Source organism: Hyaena hyaena, unplaced genomic scaffold (genome assembly GCF_003009895.1).
Source record: "Hyaena hyaena isolate Hyena2069 unplaced genomic scaffold, ASM300989v1 scaffold_110, whole genome shotgun sequence".
Classification (NCBI taxonomy): domain Eukaryota; kingdom Metazoa; phylum Chordata; class Mammalia; order Carnivora; family Hyaenidae; genus Hyaena; species Hyaena hyaena.
Window position 1 is genome coordinate 3,595,992 of NW_024080742.1, and position 20,345 is coordinate 3,616,336.

Consider the following 20,345-nt stretch of genomic DNA (forward strand, 5'->3'; position numbering starts at 1 on the left):
GCGGGGGCTTGCCCGCAGGGTGTTCTGAGCCGGAGTCCAGTTAGAAGGCTCTCTCAGTGGATTCTGCGTCTTTTTTCTCCCAATCTCTCAGGTTTTGTAAGGTTTCCAATGTCTTCGGATCTTTTCTGTGTGATGTATGGGCGCGAGTGCAAGTACGGAGCTCCTTACTTCTCCGCCATCTTGCCCTCTCCTCCGAGTGTCTGAATTCAGCTCAGGTCATGATCTCACAATTCGTGAGTTTGAGCCCTGCACTTGGCTCTGTGCTGATAGCTCAGAGCCTGGAGCCTGCTTTGGATTCGGTGTCTCCCTCTCTCTGCCCCTCCCCTGCTCACACTCTTTCTATCTTTCTAAAAAATAAATAAACATTAAAAAATTTTAAAAAAGAAGGGGCGCCTGAGTGGCTTAGTCGGTTAAGCGTCCGACTTTCGCTTAGGTCATGATCTCGCAGTTCATGGGTTCGAGCCCCGCGTCGGGCTCTGTGCTGACTGCCAGCTCAGAGCCTGGAGCCTATTTCGGAGTCTGTATCTCCCTCTCTCTCTGACCCTCCCCTGCTCACGCTGTCTCTCTCTCTCTCCTAGAAATAAATTAAAAAAAAATTACAAAAGAATAAAGATATATTAGAGAAAATTATATAAGCAAACCAAAAGAAAATGGGGCAAACAAAATGAAAAATTAATTCATAGAGAAGCAGAAATGGCCTTTTGGTATAGGAAACATACCTGTGTTAATGAACAAAAAGATGTAAATTCCAGTAGGACTCAGACCTGTTTTTATCTATCAAATTATTAAAAAAATAGCAATAATAAAATGCCCAATTTTGTAGATGGTGTAGTGAAATAAGACTATGCATGCTCTCTCCTGTTAATCTAAAGCCCTAAACTAAAAATATATGTATTAGTGACAAGTATGTTTAGAGTCATTTAAAAAAAGAAAATTAAGTGGCTTGGAACCTGCATATATTCTTTCAGTTCTTTAGATGTTGTGTTAGAATGATACAGACATTGAGTTATGTGAAAAAAATAAAATTCTAAAAGCAAATATCAAGTGAAATACATGTACAAGTATAGTTTAGTAAGCGTATGAGGTAAATATTTTATATAGAGTGTCTGTTATGTATGTAATGGGTGTGTGTAGAAGGCAGTCCATTTAAGGTAGCAATAGTGATTAATTTTAGGTGATAAGGTTCTTTGATTATCAGTGTTTTATGATTTTTCTACAATGAACAGTTATTGTTTTGGTAAACCTTTTTTTAAAAGCAATAAATATAACTTTTATATGACTTTCTAAAGAAATTTAGTAAATCCAAGAAAACAAGAATATAGATGTTCTTTTCTATGTTGGGAAAATTAAGACTCATCTATGATGTCAGAAAATGGTAACTAATCAATAGAGTTTTCTTGAAGGTGTTAATTATGCCAACAGGTGAGGACAGGTCACTATCTAAAGACCTGTTCCTTTAGACTAAATAATCACCATGACCTACACTAGAATTTCTCTGCATTTTACCTTCAAGACACTCCCACCTGATGGCTTCTTTATGGCATAATGCATGGTGATGGCTAAGCCTACATGTTTCTAATGACCTTAGAGCACCAGAGGTGACATCAGTCCTTCCTCCTCTGGGTGACATGAGTGAATCTTTGAGTTTGCTCTAATTTTAAATGATGTAAGTAGTTAGAAAATGCTGCTATTGACCATTTCATAGTGAATCATGACTTATGAGTTGCAGGGTGTTCTGGTCGAAAACCACTGGCTATTCACTTCAGAGATCTCACTCTTCACATTTCCATTTTTGACCTTTCCTGCCCCTGTTGTGGTGGTGTGTGGCCATAGCTACATCTCCAGGGGCTGGTGGATCATGTTCTGATTCCTCTGAGAAATTAGCTACTAGGTGTAAGTAGGTATATTGGCTTCATTCCTATTGCTGCCGTAACAGTGCATTTAGTGCCTAAAACAATACGAATTTATTATTTGAAATAGATGTCACTGGGTTGAAACCATGGCGTCAACAGGGTCACTGTCTTGGGAGGCCCCTGTGAAGCGTACATTCCCTCACTTGCCCCATTTTCTAGAGCTGTGCTCTTCCCATTGAGTGGGTTGTAGCTCTTTCTCCTTGAAAGCCTGCAAGGTAATATCTCATCTCTTTTGGCTTCCTTGTTATATCACATTCTGTCCCTTGTTGCTCCTCGCTCCCTCTGTAAAGATGCCTATGATTACATTGGCCCCTCCTGGATAATCCAGAAGAATCTCCACATTTTGAAGTCTTTAACCACATCTGCAAAGTCTCTTTTGCATATAAAGAAACATTCACAAATCCTGGGGCTTGGGATGTGGGCATCTGTGGGAGCCATTATTCAGCCTACCACAGTAGGTTCCTACTTATTTTTTATTTGTTTTTATTAAACTGTTAAACTCTTCATCTAAAATTATGAAAAAAATAATTTATTTGACTTGAAGACCAAGGGCACACAATGTCAAATGGTAATGGTGTCTCTGAGTATATGTTCTTTTCATGCCCTACTGCTGAATACCTTTTTTTCTATATAATGAAATTATTTAAAAATTAAATATTTTTATTACTATAGGAAAATTACAAGAGAGGAATGCATCATAAATATGTAAATACAGAATTTTAGCAAGTATGCATGTGTTTGGAATTCTAAAACTAATGTTAAACATTTTATCTTTTAAATAAACTTTTTTAGAGTAGTTTCAAGTTTAAATAATGTCAAAAGATAGGGGCTCCTGGGTGGCTCAGTTGGTTAAGCTTCCGACTTCGCTCAGGTCATGATCTTGCAGTCCGTTGGTTCGGGCCCTACATTGGGCTCTGTGCTGATGGCTCTGGGCCTAGAGCCTGCTTCAGATTCTGTGTCTCCCTTTCTTTCCGTCCTTCCCCTGCTCACACTCTGTCTGTCTGTCTGTCTCTCTCTCAAAAATAAACATTAAAGCAATTTTTAAGGTGTTTTATTGGTAAAAAAAAAAATCAAAATAGTATGAGAATATATGTAAGAGTACGCATTTGGTTACCGTCAATGAATTCCTCTCCTTTTTTACCTATAACACCTTGACTGTAAGCCTCAATTTCTTTTCCAGAAAATGAAGGAGAGATTATAGAGCATCTGTGAGCTTTAAATATATGTGTTCAAAACAGAGCAAATGGTAAATAGTCGGTGATAACTATTGTGTCTACTAATGGGATAAGAACATACTGAAACTTTTATAGTCAGGAGTTTCTTAGTCTCAAATATAATGAGAATTTTGAGCAAGGGATAATAAAGTAAAATTGTTTAGCCAGGCACCTACCCTTCCTCCTTTCTAAGCATGTGATTGAGTCCAATTGTGCCATAAGGAAGATAACTATCAGCAGTATTTTAACATTTGAAGTAATATTTAACTCAAGTTATTTTTAAAGTATGTCTACAGATGTATAGGTTTTGAAATAATCAAAATTTAAAATCAATTTTCTTGAATCGTTTTTAGACTAAAATTTTTTTTATTTAAATGATGTTGATTTCTATTTATTTGTTGAATGACAGAACATTTTGCAGAATTTTCATTGAAATTATTATTATTATTAATTATTATTTGAGAGAGAGAAGAGGGTGCAGAGGGAGAATAAGAATCCCAGGAAGGCTCCACACCCAATGCAGAGCCGGAAGTGGGGCTTCATCTCATGACTGTGAGATCGTGACCTGAGCTAAAATCAAGAGTCGGAGGCTTAACCAACTCAACCACCCAGGCGCCCCTCATCAAAATTTTAAGATCAATGTTGTCTTAGTTAAGTTGTCAGTCTGCCAGGGATCTTGTAGACAAGAACAAAGGCAGTAAATTCCTTGTAATTTTTGGAGGATTCCTTGGGGATAACGCTTATTGATCTCTTTGATTTTGACTTTACGCGGTTGTAGTTTATGTCTATCACTGAAAATAGACTGTATCTATTTGTTGTACGGAGACAGAAAGTGATTATTCTGAATTGTAGCCTTTGAACTATGGGAATCACAAAGTTGAGGTTATGATGGTCCATTTTTCTCTCCACTCTAATCATTATTTACCTCAGTTCCCACTTTTGGGACCTGGCATGTTTGACAGTGAAACCAAATATAAAATCTTTAACAGAACAGCATGCTCAACTAGCCAACTGTTGCAGACATGTACATCAGTCCTGAGAGCAAACCCTGAGACACAAGTCCGAGTACTGATAATAATTAAACTACAGACCCCAAAGAAATATAATATCCCCTTTATGGTGATTATAGTCCTATCTAATTACAGACAATGAATAAATCATCATGTAGCTGACCCAAGGCAGACATTATAATTATAGTATAAAAATATATGTTCGTTCTTGGAATCAAATAGAATGGATACGAGCATGACGTGGCTTGTGTCTTATGTGAGGAAAGAAATGGCCTCTTATCTGTGGAATATAATTTTCTCATGAAGATGCTTTTCTTTTCGTAATATGATGTTCTTTTTGGAACAGCAGCAGTATGCATTTCTAGCAGAAAGATTGGGGGAATCTAATAAATGCAAGTGGGATTAAATTGAAATTTGTGAATAGATTTTCTTGTACTTAAAAAAGAGATTAAGATGCATCTTCATATTCCTGGAAATTTTGACAGATAACTGAGTCACAGTGGAACATAGAGTTTCGGAGACAGATATTGATCTTTCAAAAAAAAATATATGAAGATGATAAAGGAGATGAAGAGAAGAGGCACAAATCTATTTCTGGCCTCAAATCTGGTCAGCATTTTTCAAATAAAATGTCATTTTCTCTAATTGCATAGCCTGAAGGCCATTTTAAGTTTAAAATATGGTGGCAGGGGAAAATTTTCCACTTATTTGGGGAAAAACAAAACATCTGTTTTAGGGACAATTATGATGGCCAAATATATTTATTTTTTTACATCATATATTTCTGGAATTAGAATATCATGATTAAAATAATACCGAGCAAGCTGTGTGCTTTTGAATCCAGTTTTTGAAGGATTTGAATTCCTACTCACATGCTTACTCATAATTGATATCTCTGATGTGTTAGCTGTTTTCTTCCATTCAATTCATTTTTAAAAGTTTAGCTATTTCTTACAAATTAAAATTACTGTCGGATTGAATGGGAAGATGGCACTCCATGTCTGTCTTACTGTTGTAGAACTTTGGTTCTGATACCTGTCAGTCGATAGGTATTTATTAAGCACCTCCAAAATGACATGTGCTATTCAAAGCCCGAGTGATAAAGCAGTAAACAAGACAACCCCTTTGTCGTACGTTTTTATGAGAGGAGACGAATGATGCATAGGTAAGTGAATTACGGAAGATAAATTTAAGTCCTAATAAGTATTTGGAAAAACAACAATGTAGAACATGATGGAGAAGGGTGTGGATCTCAGTGTGCCATGGTTATGGTGGGTGACATTGGAGTTCAAGAGGTAGCTGGGTCGAGAATTTGGATGAGCATAAGGGGTATTGAGGAGTTTGAGATTCAATCTCTTAAAGGAAGGTTTTGGAGTGTTTTAAACAGGGATGAACAATAGTTTGATTTATACTTTTTAAAATTTTTTTAATGTTTTAATATATTTCAGAGAGAGAGAGAGAGAGGCAGTGTGAGCAGGGGAGGGTCAGAGAGAGAGGGAGATACAGAATCTGAAGCAGACTCCAGGCTTTGAGCTACCTGTCAGCATAGATCCCAATGCAGGGCTCGAACCCACGAACTGTGAGATCATGACCTGAGCCGAAGTTGGATGCTTAACCGGCTGAGCCACCCATACGCCCCTGATTTATACTTTTAAATGACCAACTTTTCTTTGGCTGCTGTGTCCATATATCTGATATGGAAAAGCAGGTGGTGAAAAATGGCCATGAGCCACTTGTACCAATGGAGACTGCAACAAGAACTCTCGGTAGATAAATAGATGGTAGATAGATCAGTAAATAGATCACATATCAATAGATCAATATATAGATAGATAATACTAGAAATGGATAGTAGATAGATAATAGGTGGATGAATAGATGACAGATAGATAGATGATAGATGATAGATAGGCAGACAGGTAGATAGATGATAGATAGATAGATAGATAGATAGATAGATAGATAGATAGATAGTAGATAGATAGTAGATAGGTAGACAGATAAAGCTGACACAACTAAAGGCTATTTGGATGTGCGTGTTGAGAGAGAAAGGACTGAAGAATGACCCTAACCCTTCAGCCTTAACAGCCTTAACATTAATAAGTCATGGCCCTTATTAATAACAGGAAAGTGTGTGAAGGGAAGAATGAGGTGGGGAAGGGCTGGTTAAAGAGGAGTAAGCTCATAACTATTTCTGTGCCATCTAGCCATGTTTCATTTGAGATTGTACTTAGAATCCCAAGTGGAGAAGTGATGTCAGAATTTGCTGGTATGCTAGAAATATGGACCTCAGATGCGAGTCAGAGCTGGAAGGCTGAGCCCAGGAGAAAATAGAGGGTCAGAAGCTTTGCATCTGACTAAGATCCTCTTGGATAGAGAAGAGAAGGGGCCTCCCATGACGGCCCTAGAGACCTGACCACACGCAGTGTTCTGAGAGGCAGAGGGAAAATTGCCTCTGTCACCTAAATCGATTAAAATTATTAGAGAACAAAAGTAACTGAGTTTCCAGGTGTGGTGGATTTTGCTTTTTAGCATAAATTCATTACTTAAATACATAATGCAGCTATGTATTACATTTACATACTTATGATAAATGTAAGCTCTGTTTCCATCTCTCAGGCACAGAGAGTGGTAGGCTCTGGAGCATCTCGACTGTCAGAAAGTTTTAATAAATCAATGTGTTCAATGGTGATAAAAGTTGGATTCAAAACATGAAGCAAGGACATGTTAATGTGCTCTGAGCTGTCTCCTTATCCTGCCGCTGCTCCATACATTCCTGCGACCATTTCCATTCCAACTTCAGATTGGAGAAGGAATGAGGAAGAAAAATGAGCAGAGATAGAAGACCCAGTGATGTGAGTGTGTGAGAGTGCGTGAGTGTGTGTGTGTGTGTGTGTGTGTGGCAGCGCCCACACAGGCAGTGAACTTTTGACAAACTTCACATGAAACAAGTTAGAAGAATCTGAGGGAGGCAAGAAGGAGGAGAATGTGCATGGAGAGAATGAGATTTGGGTCAGGTGCTGGGAGACGTGAGGGAGCATTTGAGCTGTTATTTAGATGATATAATTATTAAAAGAAAAATAAGATGAAGCATCACTTCTGTTTCCAGATTTTCTTGCTGAAGTATCATGTTCTTTGGCTTTGAACTAACCTAATAATGATAGTTTTATTAACCACAGCGCACAAGTATTTGAAATATCAGTGTTTCAGAGAGAAATCTCCCAGTTTTTAATTTCCATTTTGTTTTAACATTTCCTGAGGACAACATTTAGTGGATTTCTGAATGCAATAGCCAAGATATGGAAGCAGCCCAAGGGTCCATTGATGGATGACTGGATAAAGAAGATGTGGTGTATGTATACAGTCAAGTGTTACTCAGCCATAAAAAAGAATAAGATCTTTCTATTTGCGATGACATGGTTAGAACTAGAGAGTATTAGGTTAAGTGAAATGGGTCAGTCAGAGAAACACAAATACCATATGCTTTCATTCATGTGTGGAATTTAAGAAACCAAAGGAATGAATAAAGAAAAGTAGAGACAAACCAAGAAACAGACTCTTAACTACAGAGAACAAGCTGATGCTTACCAGAGGGGAGGTTTGACCAGAGGGGAGGTTTGAAATAGGCGGGGGGATGGGTGGAATAGATCATGGGGATTAAAGAGCACCCTTATCATGATGAGTGCTGAATAATGTATAGAATTGTTGAATCACTATATTGTACACCTGAAGCTAATATAACACTGTATGCTAACTATACTGGAATTAAAAACAACTGAAAAAAAGAAAATAATAATAATAAAAAAAAGCAGTCAGGGATAAATGACCCTAATAAGTGAGAAGGAATTTTAGTGACTTTTGGCATTAAAAAAGTCATTATAAATTAAAATATTTAATTACAAAAGTAGGAACAGTATTTATAAACATATGGCACAATACTGAAAAATGATCAAACATTCATGAATAGACTTTTAGCATTATAGCACGTATGGTTTATGATTCTTTGTTAAAATTTTAAGTAAAATTTCCTTTACGTTTAGTGTTGTGACTGCCATTCTTTCTCTTGTCCTCCCTTACCCAATTCAGATATGCTCAAAATTATTTTGGTGGTTTCTACTAAAGTTTTTGTTTCTTACAGATCAGCAACATATAAGTATAAATGTCTCAGAGGCATGTAGGATTTTTAACATCACAATAGAGCGAAATGCTATCTCAGGAAATATGGTGCATGCCTGCCACCTAGTGGTGAGAATGGGAACATGTGAGGATTTCAAAACCACCCAAAAGAAAGCAATGAATTCAGTGAAATACAAAGTTTCCTAATTAGCGTTAAATAATATAGTTAGTTACAGATGTGATGTGAAAACTACTATGTTACTACTTAAAATATGAAAGATAAAATATATTTTAAAAAATAATATTTGGCATTTTTTTCATGAAAAGTTAAAAGATTTTTCCCAATTACAACAGAACTCTATATGTGTATGTATATATACATTAGTGTGTGTATATATATTTTAAATATTAGTTATGTAATGAGAGCCAAGTGTAACTTATGAATATCTTAGAAATAGTCACTGTCGACAGTTTGGCTTATTTCCAGTAAAATTTTCCATATGAATCTTTGTGAGTGAGGCTTTATAATTTACAATGATCTGTATCCTCATTTCAACCCCAACTTTATACCTTAGTAATTTCTCATACTATTCTCTACTCCCTTCAGAAAGAAGAAGTCTATCACTATAAAGTATTAACCCTGGGACAAGACTTCTAAGGATTTTGCTTTTGCTTTTGCTCTTGTCTGTGTATCAAGTGGTAAACTAATGAAGTTGGGGTCATCTGGATTAAATAAAGTTAAATAGGCTCCATGGCACAAAAGGTCTGTGAACAGAGGTTCACCAAGAGCTGATATATGGAAGTGCACCATACTTCTTCATCTTACTTACTAATCCACAGTACATTTCTTCCTGCTAGAGCAAAATGTTGCATTACATTTTGTGTTTCCAAAGAATTTGTCATGAAATATTTGGATAAGTGTCCACTTACGATACCTTAAATTGAAATTTTAAAACTGGGTTTAAGGTACCCATAGATACTCTCAAATTCTGCATCTGTGTATTGTGTTTCTTTGTTCGGAAAATCGCGTCACTCAGTACCCTCAATTCATAAGATCACTAAGCACTTCAAAAAAATATGCCTTGATTTTAAAGTGGGACCAAAACATTAAGATCTATTCTTGTCTTGGCTTTCCAAGATGGCGTCTGAATATTTCTCTATACAATTTGGAGTTAGAAAATGCATAGTATCTTCATGGTCTTGTTTTCCTGTGAATCAAGTAGTATTGTAACCATCTCATACATCTAAACCTTCTTCTTGTAAAGCAGTACAAAACCTTGTTAAAATCTGCATTTGCCATTGTATTTAATATGCATACAATCTATTTGCTGTTTCTATTTTAGAATTAAACTTCACCAGGCATGGGTATAGCAAAGGAATATACTCCCCAAGGTCTTTAAATCACTTAGCAAGTCTCTGTTTCAGGAAAGCCCTGAACGTATCTTAGAAAAGTGCCTCATAAACTTAAAAAAATGGGAGGCCTGGGTGGCTCGGTTGGTTGAGCGTCGACTCTTCATTTCCGTTCGGGTCATGATCTTACGGTTTCATGAGTTCAAGACCCTCATTGCGCTCTGCACTGAGACTGCGAAACCTGCTTGAGATTTTCTCTCCCTCTCTTCCTTCCCCTCCCATGCTTGCACTCTCTCTGTCTCTCTCAAAATAAATACATAAACTGAAAAAAAAAGTGTCTTTTTTGTGTAGTTGCCTATAAAACGTGGAGACTGTTTATAGACTTGCTTTTTTATTTTTCCTTTTTATACGTAAATACTACAGCAACATAGAATCAAAGCGCTTGGAGCTTCAGGGTGCACCTGGGTGGCTCAGTTGGTTAAGCTTCCGACTTCAGCTCAGCTCAGGTCATGATCTCATAGTTTGTGGGGTTCAAGCCCCGCATCGGGCTCTGTGCTGACAGCTCAAAGCCTGGAGCCTGCTTCGGATTCTGCGTCTCCTTCTCTCTGCCCCTCCCCTCTCATGCTCTGTCTCAAAAATAAATAAACATTAAAAATTTAAAAAAAAAAGAGAGAGAGAGAGAGAGAGCTTGGAGCTTCAGGTTTGTGGTGTATTAGTGAATATTGTCTTCACATTTAAATACATTACTGAATTCATATAATTGCTTTTGAGAGAGAAAGGGAATAAACACCTTCATTTCTGCAGGCTGTGAAGTTCAGTATTTGTATTACCTAGCCTTATGTTACTTCACGTAATATTAGAAATAATTTGAAGCCCCTTTTTGACTTATAGAGGGGGGGTGTCCTCTGAGCATTTGCAGTGGGGTGTTTGTACATGAATAATGGATGCTGTGGAAAATACCAGCTTGGAGAAAGATATGCTAGGGAAACTGGGAAGATAAGTATTCCCCAGACACTGGTGTGAAAGTGATGTTTCCTGATGCACTACTTTATTTCCCAGTCTCTTACAGGTGAGTATGAGCTGGACTGTTACCAGGCTGGTGCAGACGGCTGTGGCAGTCCGTGTCCGTCTGCTTTGCCTGGTCGGGTCCCAGGAAGAACTGATTGTTACGTATTTTAAATATTACCCCTACATGTAACAGCTTATAGATCTACGTGCTACAACCCACTTAGTTAGATTATTTCTCTTACAGTGTTGTATTAGCTAAAGAGCAGCTGTGCTTTTTTGTTACCCAAGAGGGTAAACACTTCCGTGCAGAACTAACTCCTCTTTCTAGACTCTGTTTAATGCACGCTCTTATGTATGAAATCCATCTTCCCTTCTTCCCAACCTGCATTCCCATTTAGTGTTGACGAGAGGTCTGTGAATGACTGTCCTCACTTTACAAATTAGGAGATGTAATATTAGGTCGCTGAACTGGTCTACTCTCTATCTCCTTAACACTGTATGTTTTATTTGTTGATTTAATTTTGGGTAATTATCGTAATTCAAGAACAGCTAACGTGCTTATACTATACCGTTGGACAACAGCGGTTACAGTTTTTAAGGATCGATCACATTTAATTTTCCCAGCTGTGGGTGGTAGATGAGATTGGCACACCTCCACACCCCCCCCCCCCCACCGGTGTAGATGTAACTGAAACTGGGGAGTTTTAAGGCACATTTGCTCAAGTGCACACAACCCGGAAGTGATGGGTCTGGGTTTCAGTCTCAGACATTGTGAATCCACGGCTCCTGTGCGACGTTCCCCTTCCAGAGCGGCTCACACTTACACACCCATATGTGGCTTGCACACCCATCAGTGACACTATCCTAAGTTCTGTGCATTGTTAAATCACTTAGGTAAGTATTATCCTTATCCCCATTTTACAGATGTCATAACTGAGTCTTTCCTTAGGGATTATCACTCCTTGCATCCAAGACCCAGCTCTGCCCACAGTAGTATTGTCAGGACCCTTCCATCCCAGTCTCCTACATAGCCCCCCCCCCAAAAAAAAATGCTTTGCCAAATGTATCTGTGTTGGTGCAAGGAACAGTTAGGTGTTCCTAACTGTTAGGATATGTTATGAAATCAAGAGCAACACTGTGCTTGCACACACGACGTTCTTTTGGCTGACTAGAATGTTCCACTAGTTTCTGTCTTTTCTTTCCTTAAGAATAAATACTCAGCAATGCATCTGGGTAATAAAATGGTGACATTCCATAAACCCTTCTACCGAAGCGAGATGGAAAGAGCTGTAGTCATCGTACCTAAGCACACTTTAAAAGGAGTTCAGAGACAAAAAGCCATGGGCAGAGTTCCTTCCGTGTCATTTTCCAAAGCCAATAGGAAGCCCTATTTGCTAGTCTGATAACAACAGAAAACCTCCTTCCAGAAATAAGTAGACTCTCTGATCATGGAAACTGTGCATGTGAGGTACTCTGAACCGCGAGCATCGTTTCCTTAGCTGCCACGTTTTTGTGAGTAAATCCTACCCGTCACTTGAGCTTCTTCCAGGTAATTTTAGGAAATAAGGAAGCTGGTTTTTAAGAGGCAAGAGCTTGTGACAATGTACATCAAAGCTCTAAGCAGAACGAGTCCTCTGCTCACTGGGAGAATGTGTCTTTATCAGCAATCATCAGAGAGCCAAGGAAATGATGCTGAGATATAGTCTCTGAGTCCATCACAAGTCCGAGTGCACTTGGAGGGAAGGTTAGTCTCCACTAGTCGACATACCTGTTCTCGTCTTCCTCTTTCTGGGAGACTCAGGTAGCGCCCCGGATGGAGTTAACCTTTTGCTCAGTAATCAGTTAAACGCATCTGTGGAACATTTCCCATAAACCTAGAAACGTTAAACCATATAAAAGATTAAAAACGACAGATTTTAAAAGGCATTGCCCTTAGTCTCAAAGAACATGTGGGGAAAGATGAGAAGCATATGCTAAGTGCTAAGCTCTGTTAAAAATTATAAGTATGATAGGATTTAAGAAAAAGATAATTCTCTCAGTAGCTTGGAGTAATATTTCAAAACTGTACAGACAATACGGTGCGGATATGATTTGGGTAACAGCATGGAGAAAGGATATTCCAGGACAGAGAGAGAGAAGGTACCGTGTTTGGCCACGGAGCCACGGGGAACAGGTGTGTGCTGAGGGTTACGGGAAAGAAGGTCGGTGTGCAGAGTGTGTCCAGATCTTGAAAACACAAGAAGAACGTAGCCTGCTTTGGGAAGCAGGAAGGTGCCATTTTATCTTTTCAGCAGGAGATAGAAATAAGAATCTTTAACGAACCTTTGCATTTCTGCATTTATTTTTTTTTTTTTTAAGTTTATTTATTTATTTTGAGAAAGGAGAGAATTCCGAGAAGGATCTGCACCGGCAGCGCAGAGCTGGGGCTGAACTCGTGAACTGTAAAATCGTGACCTGAGCCGAAAGCAGGAGTCAGACTACACTTAAATGACTGAGCCACCCAGGCCCCCTGCAAATCTGCATTTATATGAGAGAAATATTCAGACATACAATAGCAAGAAGACTCAAGAGCCACTATCTTACTTTTGCCGTTGTCTATGAAACAAAATTTATTTTTGTTCAAGGAGTATAAGTTGTAATGCATTTGTTTCTTAGCCAGGGCAAGATTTGCTTTTTTATCTTTGTTGTTTGCGTAGCAGTTCTGTAAATACTGTCAATAGTAAGAAAGAAGAGATGGACTAGTACCTGCAATAATAAAAATTTTAAAACGCGAGATGATCCCAGTTAAGCGGCACGTTTGCCTAATCATTGGATGTAAAGAAGTGTGTCAGGAATGTGATTTATTGGAGTCCAGATTACCCGTCACATTACTAGTTAAATCGCCAGTGTTTAAAGATGACGGATACTGGCACATGGGTTTGTCGTTTATAAGACATGTTCATAACTGAAGCAGCAGAAATAAAAACAAAATCACATCTGGAGAATTTGGAATTCACATTGTGGTGCTCTTACCAGTATTCTGTTGTACTTCATTCAATTACAGAATGCAGAGTCATTTTTATTCACATACTTAAAATTGTCAAAGCTGACACCTCCTACTTAATAGCAGTTGGGGTAATTTTTCCATCTCATCCTGGAAGGGCAGTAAGTAGTTACGCTCTCTTAAAGATAATTCTTTACTTCATGGATAACTGCATTTTCATTTTTTTAAGTTTATTTATTTATTTTGAGCATAGGGGAGGGGCAGAGAGAGAGGGAGAGAGAGAATCCCAAGCAGGCTCTGCACTGACCGCGCAGAACCCAACACGGGGGCTCCAACTCGGGAAGAACCATGAGCTCATGACCTGAGCCAAAGTCAAGAGCTGGCTGCTTAACCACCTGAGCCACCCAGGCACCCCAATAACTATGAATTTTATATATTTCTATATATATAATTTTATTCTATTTTCAGAACTACCACAGTCTCTAAGGACGTTTTTTATGTTTTTTCACTAAAGCATTTTATAGCCTCTCCATTCGCAGAAAACTCCCTTCTTGTTCTGTGTACACATTTTGACAACAGTCATTATCTGCTCAATAGACCATATCTGTTCTGCAAGAGCCATTATGGTTGACTACAGAAATTTAAATTTAGCTCCTCACTAAAGAGCAGATCATTAAAGTTTGTTATAAAAGGCTTACGTGATGCTTAACAAGTCACTAGCCCATGTTAAACGTGATACTTTCTTTTCAAATTGACTTCTGCATATTTTCTACCTTTTAATGTGTATTTTCCCCAAAATGACTATTGCATCTTTTTAAATCTATAGCCAGACTTTAAGACCATAGGGTCAAACTCAAGTCAAGGAAAGAAGGAATTATTCTGGAAAGCAAGGTAGGGGAAGGACGTGGAGAGCCAGAAGGAATCCCTTTGCTTGAGTTAGCTGTATCTTAACCATGTTTCTGATTTTCAAGTCTTAGTGTTTGGTTTTTTGTTTGTTTGTTTGTTTTTTTGTTTTGTGTTTTGGGTTTTGGTTTTTTGTTTTTCTTTTGGTTAGGATTTCTCTAGGAGGGTTAAAATATCCTAAGTTGCCTTAAGCAAATTATTTGCCTGACACTTTTGGTTAATAAAGCAAATGCACTTAAAAAAGGTAACTTTCTAAAATACCTGTTGATGTATAGTCTTGAAGGTGAAAAAGTCATTAAAACATGACTGTGGCACTTAGACATCACTGATCATTAATAAATCTTTAATGATTGATTTTCTAACCACTGTAAAGTATGTGTTTTGTATCTAATATGCTTTCCTAGGATACTCATCCTTAAAAGGATCTTAGAATGATTACTGAACAAAAGAACCATGGAACACTAAAATCACATTTTATAAGATATGTGGGATCATTATGAAGTTAAAAACAAAAGTTAGCTTTAAAGCACCGTTTGTGTGGGGTGCCTGGGTGGCTCAGGCGGTTAAGCATTTGACTTCAGCTCAGGTCGTGATCTCATGGTTTGTGGGTTCGAGTCCCGTGTCAGGCTCTGTGCTGACTGCTGGCTCAGAGCCTGGAGCCTGTTTCAGATTCTCTGTCTCCCTCTCTCTCTGACCCTCCCCTGCTTTCTCTCTCTTTCTCTCTCTCTCTCTCAGAAATAAATAAAACATAAAAAAAATTAAAGCACAGTCTGTGAACTATAATCCCCAATTCAGTATTGGGTATATAAAGAAATGTATTTTCCTAATATTGAAGTCCTATCTAACATTATACTTTGCTACATTAAATTCATACTATTTCTCATATCTTTGTATTGTGTACCTTCTGGGCATTCTTACTTTACCTCCCAGCACCCTACGTGAGCCTCGTAATCTGGAGATCATGGACTACTGTTCATAAAGGTGTGAGAATGTGTGAAATACATGAAAATAGGTTAATGTCATCACCATGTAGATGTTAAATGTTGATGGGAATAATATATATTTTTCTTATGTTGCTCAGCATTAATTTTCCCTTGTTCCAAATTTCCATGACATTCTTTGATTTGTTCACATGCTGAAATAATGCAATAGAGATTCGTTTAATATATACTTTCTTCATTAGTATTTTGTAAGCATATGCTTTACAAAATGATTTCTATACTAATTAATTACATTAAGACTTTTTGCATAATACAACTAAATGTATTCATACAGAATTCCAGTGTAAAGCATAATGTTATGCATGCAGTAGGCACTTATTTTTATTAAATGAATGCACCAAGTTAAAACAAAAAAAGAACCCATATAGATAATGTACTTCATTGTTATGATAGAAACCCTCTTGTGCTGGCCTTATAGGCTAAGCACATGTAGAGAAGTGCCCACCCTGTTGCCAGCACAGGAAATAGTGACCACGATGGCAGCACCTGAGAATGGAATGTCGGATTGCTTATCTCAGTTTGATGGCAAACTCTCATCCTAAACTTTTTGTTTTTAGATTTGTATTCTGAGTGATTGACTACTGAATCACAGTTATAACATGTTTCTTTGTTTCTTTTTTTTTTTCTGTTTAGCCCCCTGTGAAGGCAATACATTCTTCTGTCATAGTAACATGTGTATTAACAATACACTGGTCTGCAATGGGCTCCAGAACTGTGTGTACCCTTGGGACGAAAATCATTGTAAAGGTAATGATCGGTTCTTAAAATTTGCAAAATTCCTCTGCCCGTAGAGTGGGAAGAAGTTTATTACAGTGTTTGGATGTGTTAGACTTAAAAATGGACTGTCTATAGACTGCTTCAATTTTCATGTATATTTGATCATTCATTTGCAAGCCTTACTCTTTGCTTTCACCACAAGTTTCTGAATTCATAAACGCATAGTAGAGTACCCTTGACACTTGGATGTTCATTAGAGACATCTTAGTAGAGCCTGCAAGGCCATGGAGTGGACATGAGGCTTCTAGTGCAGTGTGTTTTTCCTATCAGACCTGGTGCCCTTCACCTCTGCCTGCACTTCTCCCTTCTTCCACTATCTCCATCGGATAGTGTGCACAGACTCTAGCGGTCAAGTGCGTTAAAGGAACATTTGTGCTTTCAGGTACTCCCAGCCATTTAGCTCGACTTCTAGTTTTGTTACCAAAATGTTTTTCTTCCTTTCCAATGAAAATACCTTCCAGCACCCCTACTCCCTTCTCTAGCCTGTGTACACAGATCTGTCTGTGTAGATAGCAATCCTTGGCTTGGTCATGAATGTTCCCTGTTTTAGTTAAGTTGAACATGCCAGGTATAGTCTTTTATTCACATTCAATATGAACAGATTTGCAAAGAAAAAGGAACAGGCAATTAACTCTGTCACATTCAAAGTCCACTATCATCATTAAACCATCTTCGGTGGACAGAGGCAGACAGGAATCAGCATGGTAGCCGTGGTTGACGTAGTTAATGAGAAAGGCATACCCAGCCTCAGTTATTTTGATGGTAGGAGTAGATGATTATTCAAGGAGCCACTCTGAATGGATGGATAGGAAATTAAGTGATTTGTGCGGTAGAATCTTAAACTGGTACTATTGATGACTGGTAGTTATAAGCTTTATTAGCCTAATGGGACTGGTTCCCCCATGTATAAGGACTGTTCAGCCTGAGAGCAGATGCAAGAGAATGTGAATGGATATGCATTATGAGCTTTCAGGTTTATCTTCTCCAGGTGCCAAAACCACTAGTTTGATTTCTAATTCATTCTCTTTTAGAGGGGAACACACCTTTACAGGTTCGATTATTATCACAGGCTCATCTCAGAGACACAGTTCCAGACTCCCACAATAAAGCGAGCCAAACAATTTTTTTGATTTCCTAATGCATATAAAAGTTGTTTGCCCTATTCTGCAGTCTAGTACATGTGCGAGAGCGGTATATCTACAGAAACAATGTGCATACCTTAATTAAAAAAATACTTTTTGCTAAATAAACAGTGCTGGCCATCATCAATCCTTTTAGCAAGTCAAAGTCTCGGTCCCAGGTGACCATAACAAATATAATGATAATGGAAAAGTTTGGAATACCGCGAGAATTGTCAAAATGCGACGCTGAGGCACAAAGTGAGCAAATGCTGTTGGGAAAATTGTGCTGATAGACTTGCTCGATGCAGGGTTGCCACAGACCTTCAGTTTTGTTTTAAAAACAACACAGTATCTGTGAAGCGCACAGTAAGATGAAGTGTAATAAAACCTGGTATGCCTGTAATTTACTGGAGTCAGTTTCATGGACTAACATACGGTGTGTTCTGTATACTGTCCCCTGTGCCCTGGAAAAGAATGCATTTTGCCATTGTTAAGTGGATTGTTCTACAGATGTAGGTTTATAGCATTGCTCAAGTCTTCCGTTTCTGTTTTTATTTCCTACCGTGTTTTATCTATTTTTAAAACATTCGCTGAAGATTATGGTTGAACTGTTCTTTCTTCACTTCTGTAAGCTTTCATTTTATGTATTTTTTTAAATTTTTTTTTTATGTTTTATTTATTTCTAGGGGAGAGAGAGAGAGAGAGTGTGAGCAGGGGAGGGTCAGAGAGAGAGGGAGTCACAGACTGAAACAGGCTCCAGGCTCTGAGCTGGCAGTCAGCACAGAGCCCGACGCAGGGCTCGAACCCACGAACCGCGAGATCATGACCCAAGCGAAAGTCGGACGCTTAACCGACTAAGCCACCCAGGCGCCCCTCATTTTATGTATTTTTGAGTTTAGTTGTTGGGTCCATATATGTTTAAAATTGTTGTAATTTCCTATTGGACTGACCCTTTTATCAATCATTATAAAACGGTGTTCTTGTTTTTAATAACTTTTTGCTTCGAAGTATTTTGTCTGTTAGGCACATCCACTCTAGATCTCTTCTAAATACAGTTTGTATTGCAATCCCTCTCCATCCTTTTGGTTTCAGCCCATCTATGTCTTTGAATATACGGTATGCCTCCTATAGAGGAAATAGTTGCATCTCACTTTTTGATCATTCTGAAAATATTTGCCCTTCCATTGGATTGCTTAATCGACTCATTTAAAGCTGGTGTTGACACGTAGTTGGATTTACAATGGTTGTTTTACTTTCTTGCCCCCTCTGTGTCCCATGTATTTGTTTTTGTTCCTCTTTTCTTCTTTATTTGTCTCTTCTGCACTGAGTGAATATATTCCAGTGTAACATTGAATTCCTTTAGTGATTTTTAATGGATTTGTGGAGTTATTTTCTTAGTGGTTATTTTAGGGGTTACAACATACAGCCTAACTTCTCACAATATATTTCAGGTTTATACTAATTTAATCCCAGTGACATTATTTTTATATAGCTCTGTTCTCTCTTCCTTTTTACCTATCACAGTTGTACGTATTATTTTTATGTATGTTACAAATCAAAGAATACATCACTGTTATCACTTTATATATATTTTAGAGCAAGTATATATTCATATAATATATATGAATTTATCTTCTTTGCCACTTCTGATTCTTTCCCTTTGTTTTTTGGGAATTCACATTACCGTCTGGTAACATTTCCTTATTCCAAGAGAGTTCCGCTCCTACTAAACTCACATGTACTATTAATACCAAATATATTACAAGTTAAAGGCCCACCAGTATAATTTTATACATATGATTTTTTTTTTCAATATTTTTATTTCTAGGAGACAGAGAGAGAGAGAGAGAGAGAGAGAGAGAGAGAGCGTGAGCAGGGGAGGGTCAGAGAGAGAGGGACTCACAGACTCTGAAACAGGCTCCAGGCTCTGAGCTGTCAGCACAGAGCCCGACGCGGGGCCCGAACCCATGAACCGTGAGATCATGACCTAAGCGAAAGTTGGACGCTTAACCGACTAAGCCACCCAGGCGCCCCTTTATACATATGATATTACTCTTTTAAAAAGTGAATGGATGGAGGTAGAATATATATTCAGCTGTACTGTCCTTGGTAGTTATGTATATAATTGCCTTTATCGGCAGTATTGTCTGTTTAATTCATTTTCTACTTACTTTTTTCATGTGGGTTTGAATTACTGTCTGGAATCTCTTGGTTTCAACCCCAAGAATTTCCTTTAATATTTTCCTTAATGTAGTCCTTTCGGCATTAAATGATGTTTATTTCTCTTTACCTGGAGATGTCTATTTCATCTCCATTTTTAAAAGTTAGTTATGCTGGATATTAGATTTTGATCAACAGTTTTTGTTTTGTTTTGTTTTGTTCTTTGCCTGCAGCGTCTTAGATATGTCATCCCTCTGCTTTCTAACCTCCAAAATTTGTGATGATAAATCACTTGCTACTCTGATTGGGATTCTGTTCTCTGTGATGAGTCATTTCCCCCTTGCTGCTTTCAAAATTCCCTGTTTCAACATCTTTAATCTCATATGTCAGAGTGTGGGTATCATTTCATTTATCTTACTTGGAATTTGTTGAAACCCTTCAATGTGGATTTCTTCATCAAATTTGGGAAGTTCTCACCCTTTATTCATGTATCTGACTATGTCTGTTATTTTCTTTCTTTCCTACTTTGCTCTTATCCCATGATGTTAGTGCCATTGATGGTTTGCCTCATTCTTCTGAGGCTCTGCTCACTTTCCTGCAACTTTTTTCTTAGTCTTCTTCGACTGCATAATGTTCCTTCATCTATCTGCAGGTTTTCTGGCCTTTTCCTCCTCCGGCTGAAATGTAGCACTGAGTCACTCAAATGAAGCTTTGATTTCCGCGACCATGCTGCTCAACTCTAGATTTTTTACTTTTTTCTTTTTTATAACTTCTGTTTTTTTAATTTTT

General features: G+C 37.9%; 1 protein-coding gene across 8 annotated transcripts in view; it reads left to right on the plus strand.

Moving 5' to 3' along the window:
- NETO1 (neuropilin and tolloid like 1) overlaps positions 1-20,345 on the plus strand; it is a 127,627-nt gene that overhangs the window by 87,707 nt on the left and 19,575 nt on the right. For all 8 annotated transcript variants that reach the window (XR_005529118.1, XM_039236401.1, XM_039236398.1 and 5 more), the window contains exon 8: positions 16,132-16,245. Coding sequence is in view for 7 of the 8 variants with exons in the window: in XM_039236401.1 (XP_039092332.1) it covers positions 16,132-16,245 (114 nt within the window). In the remaining variant the exon portion in view is untranslated. The remainder of the gene's footprint in view (positions 1-16,131; positions 16,246-20,345) is intronic.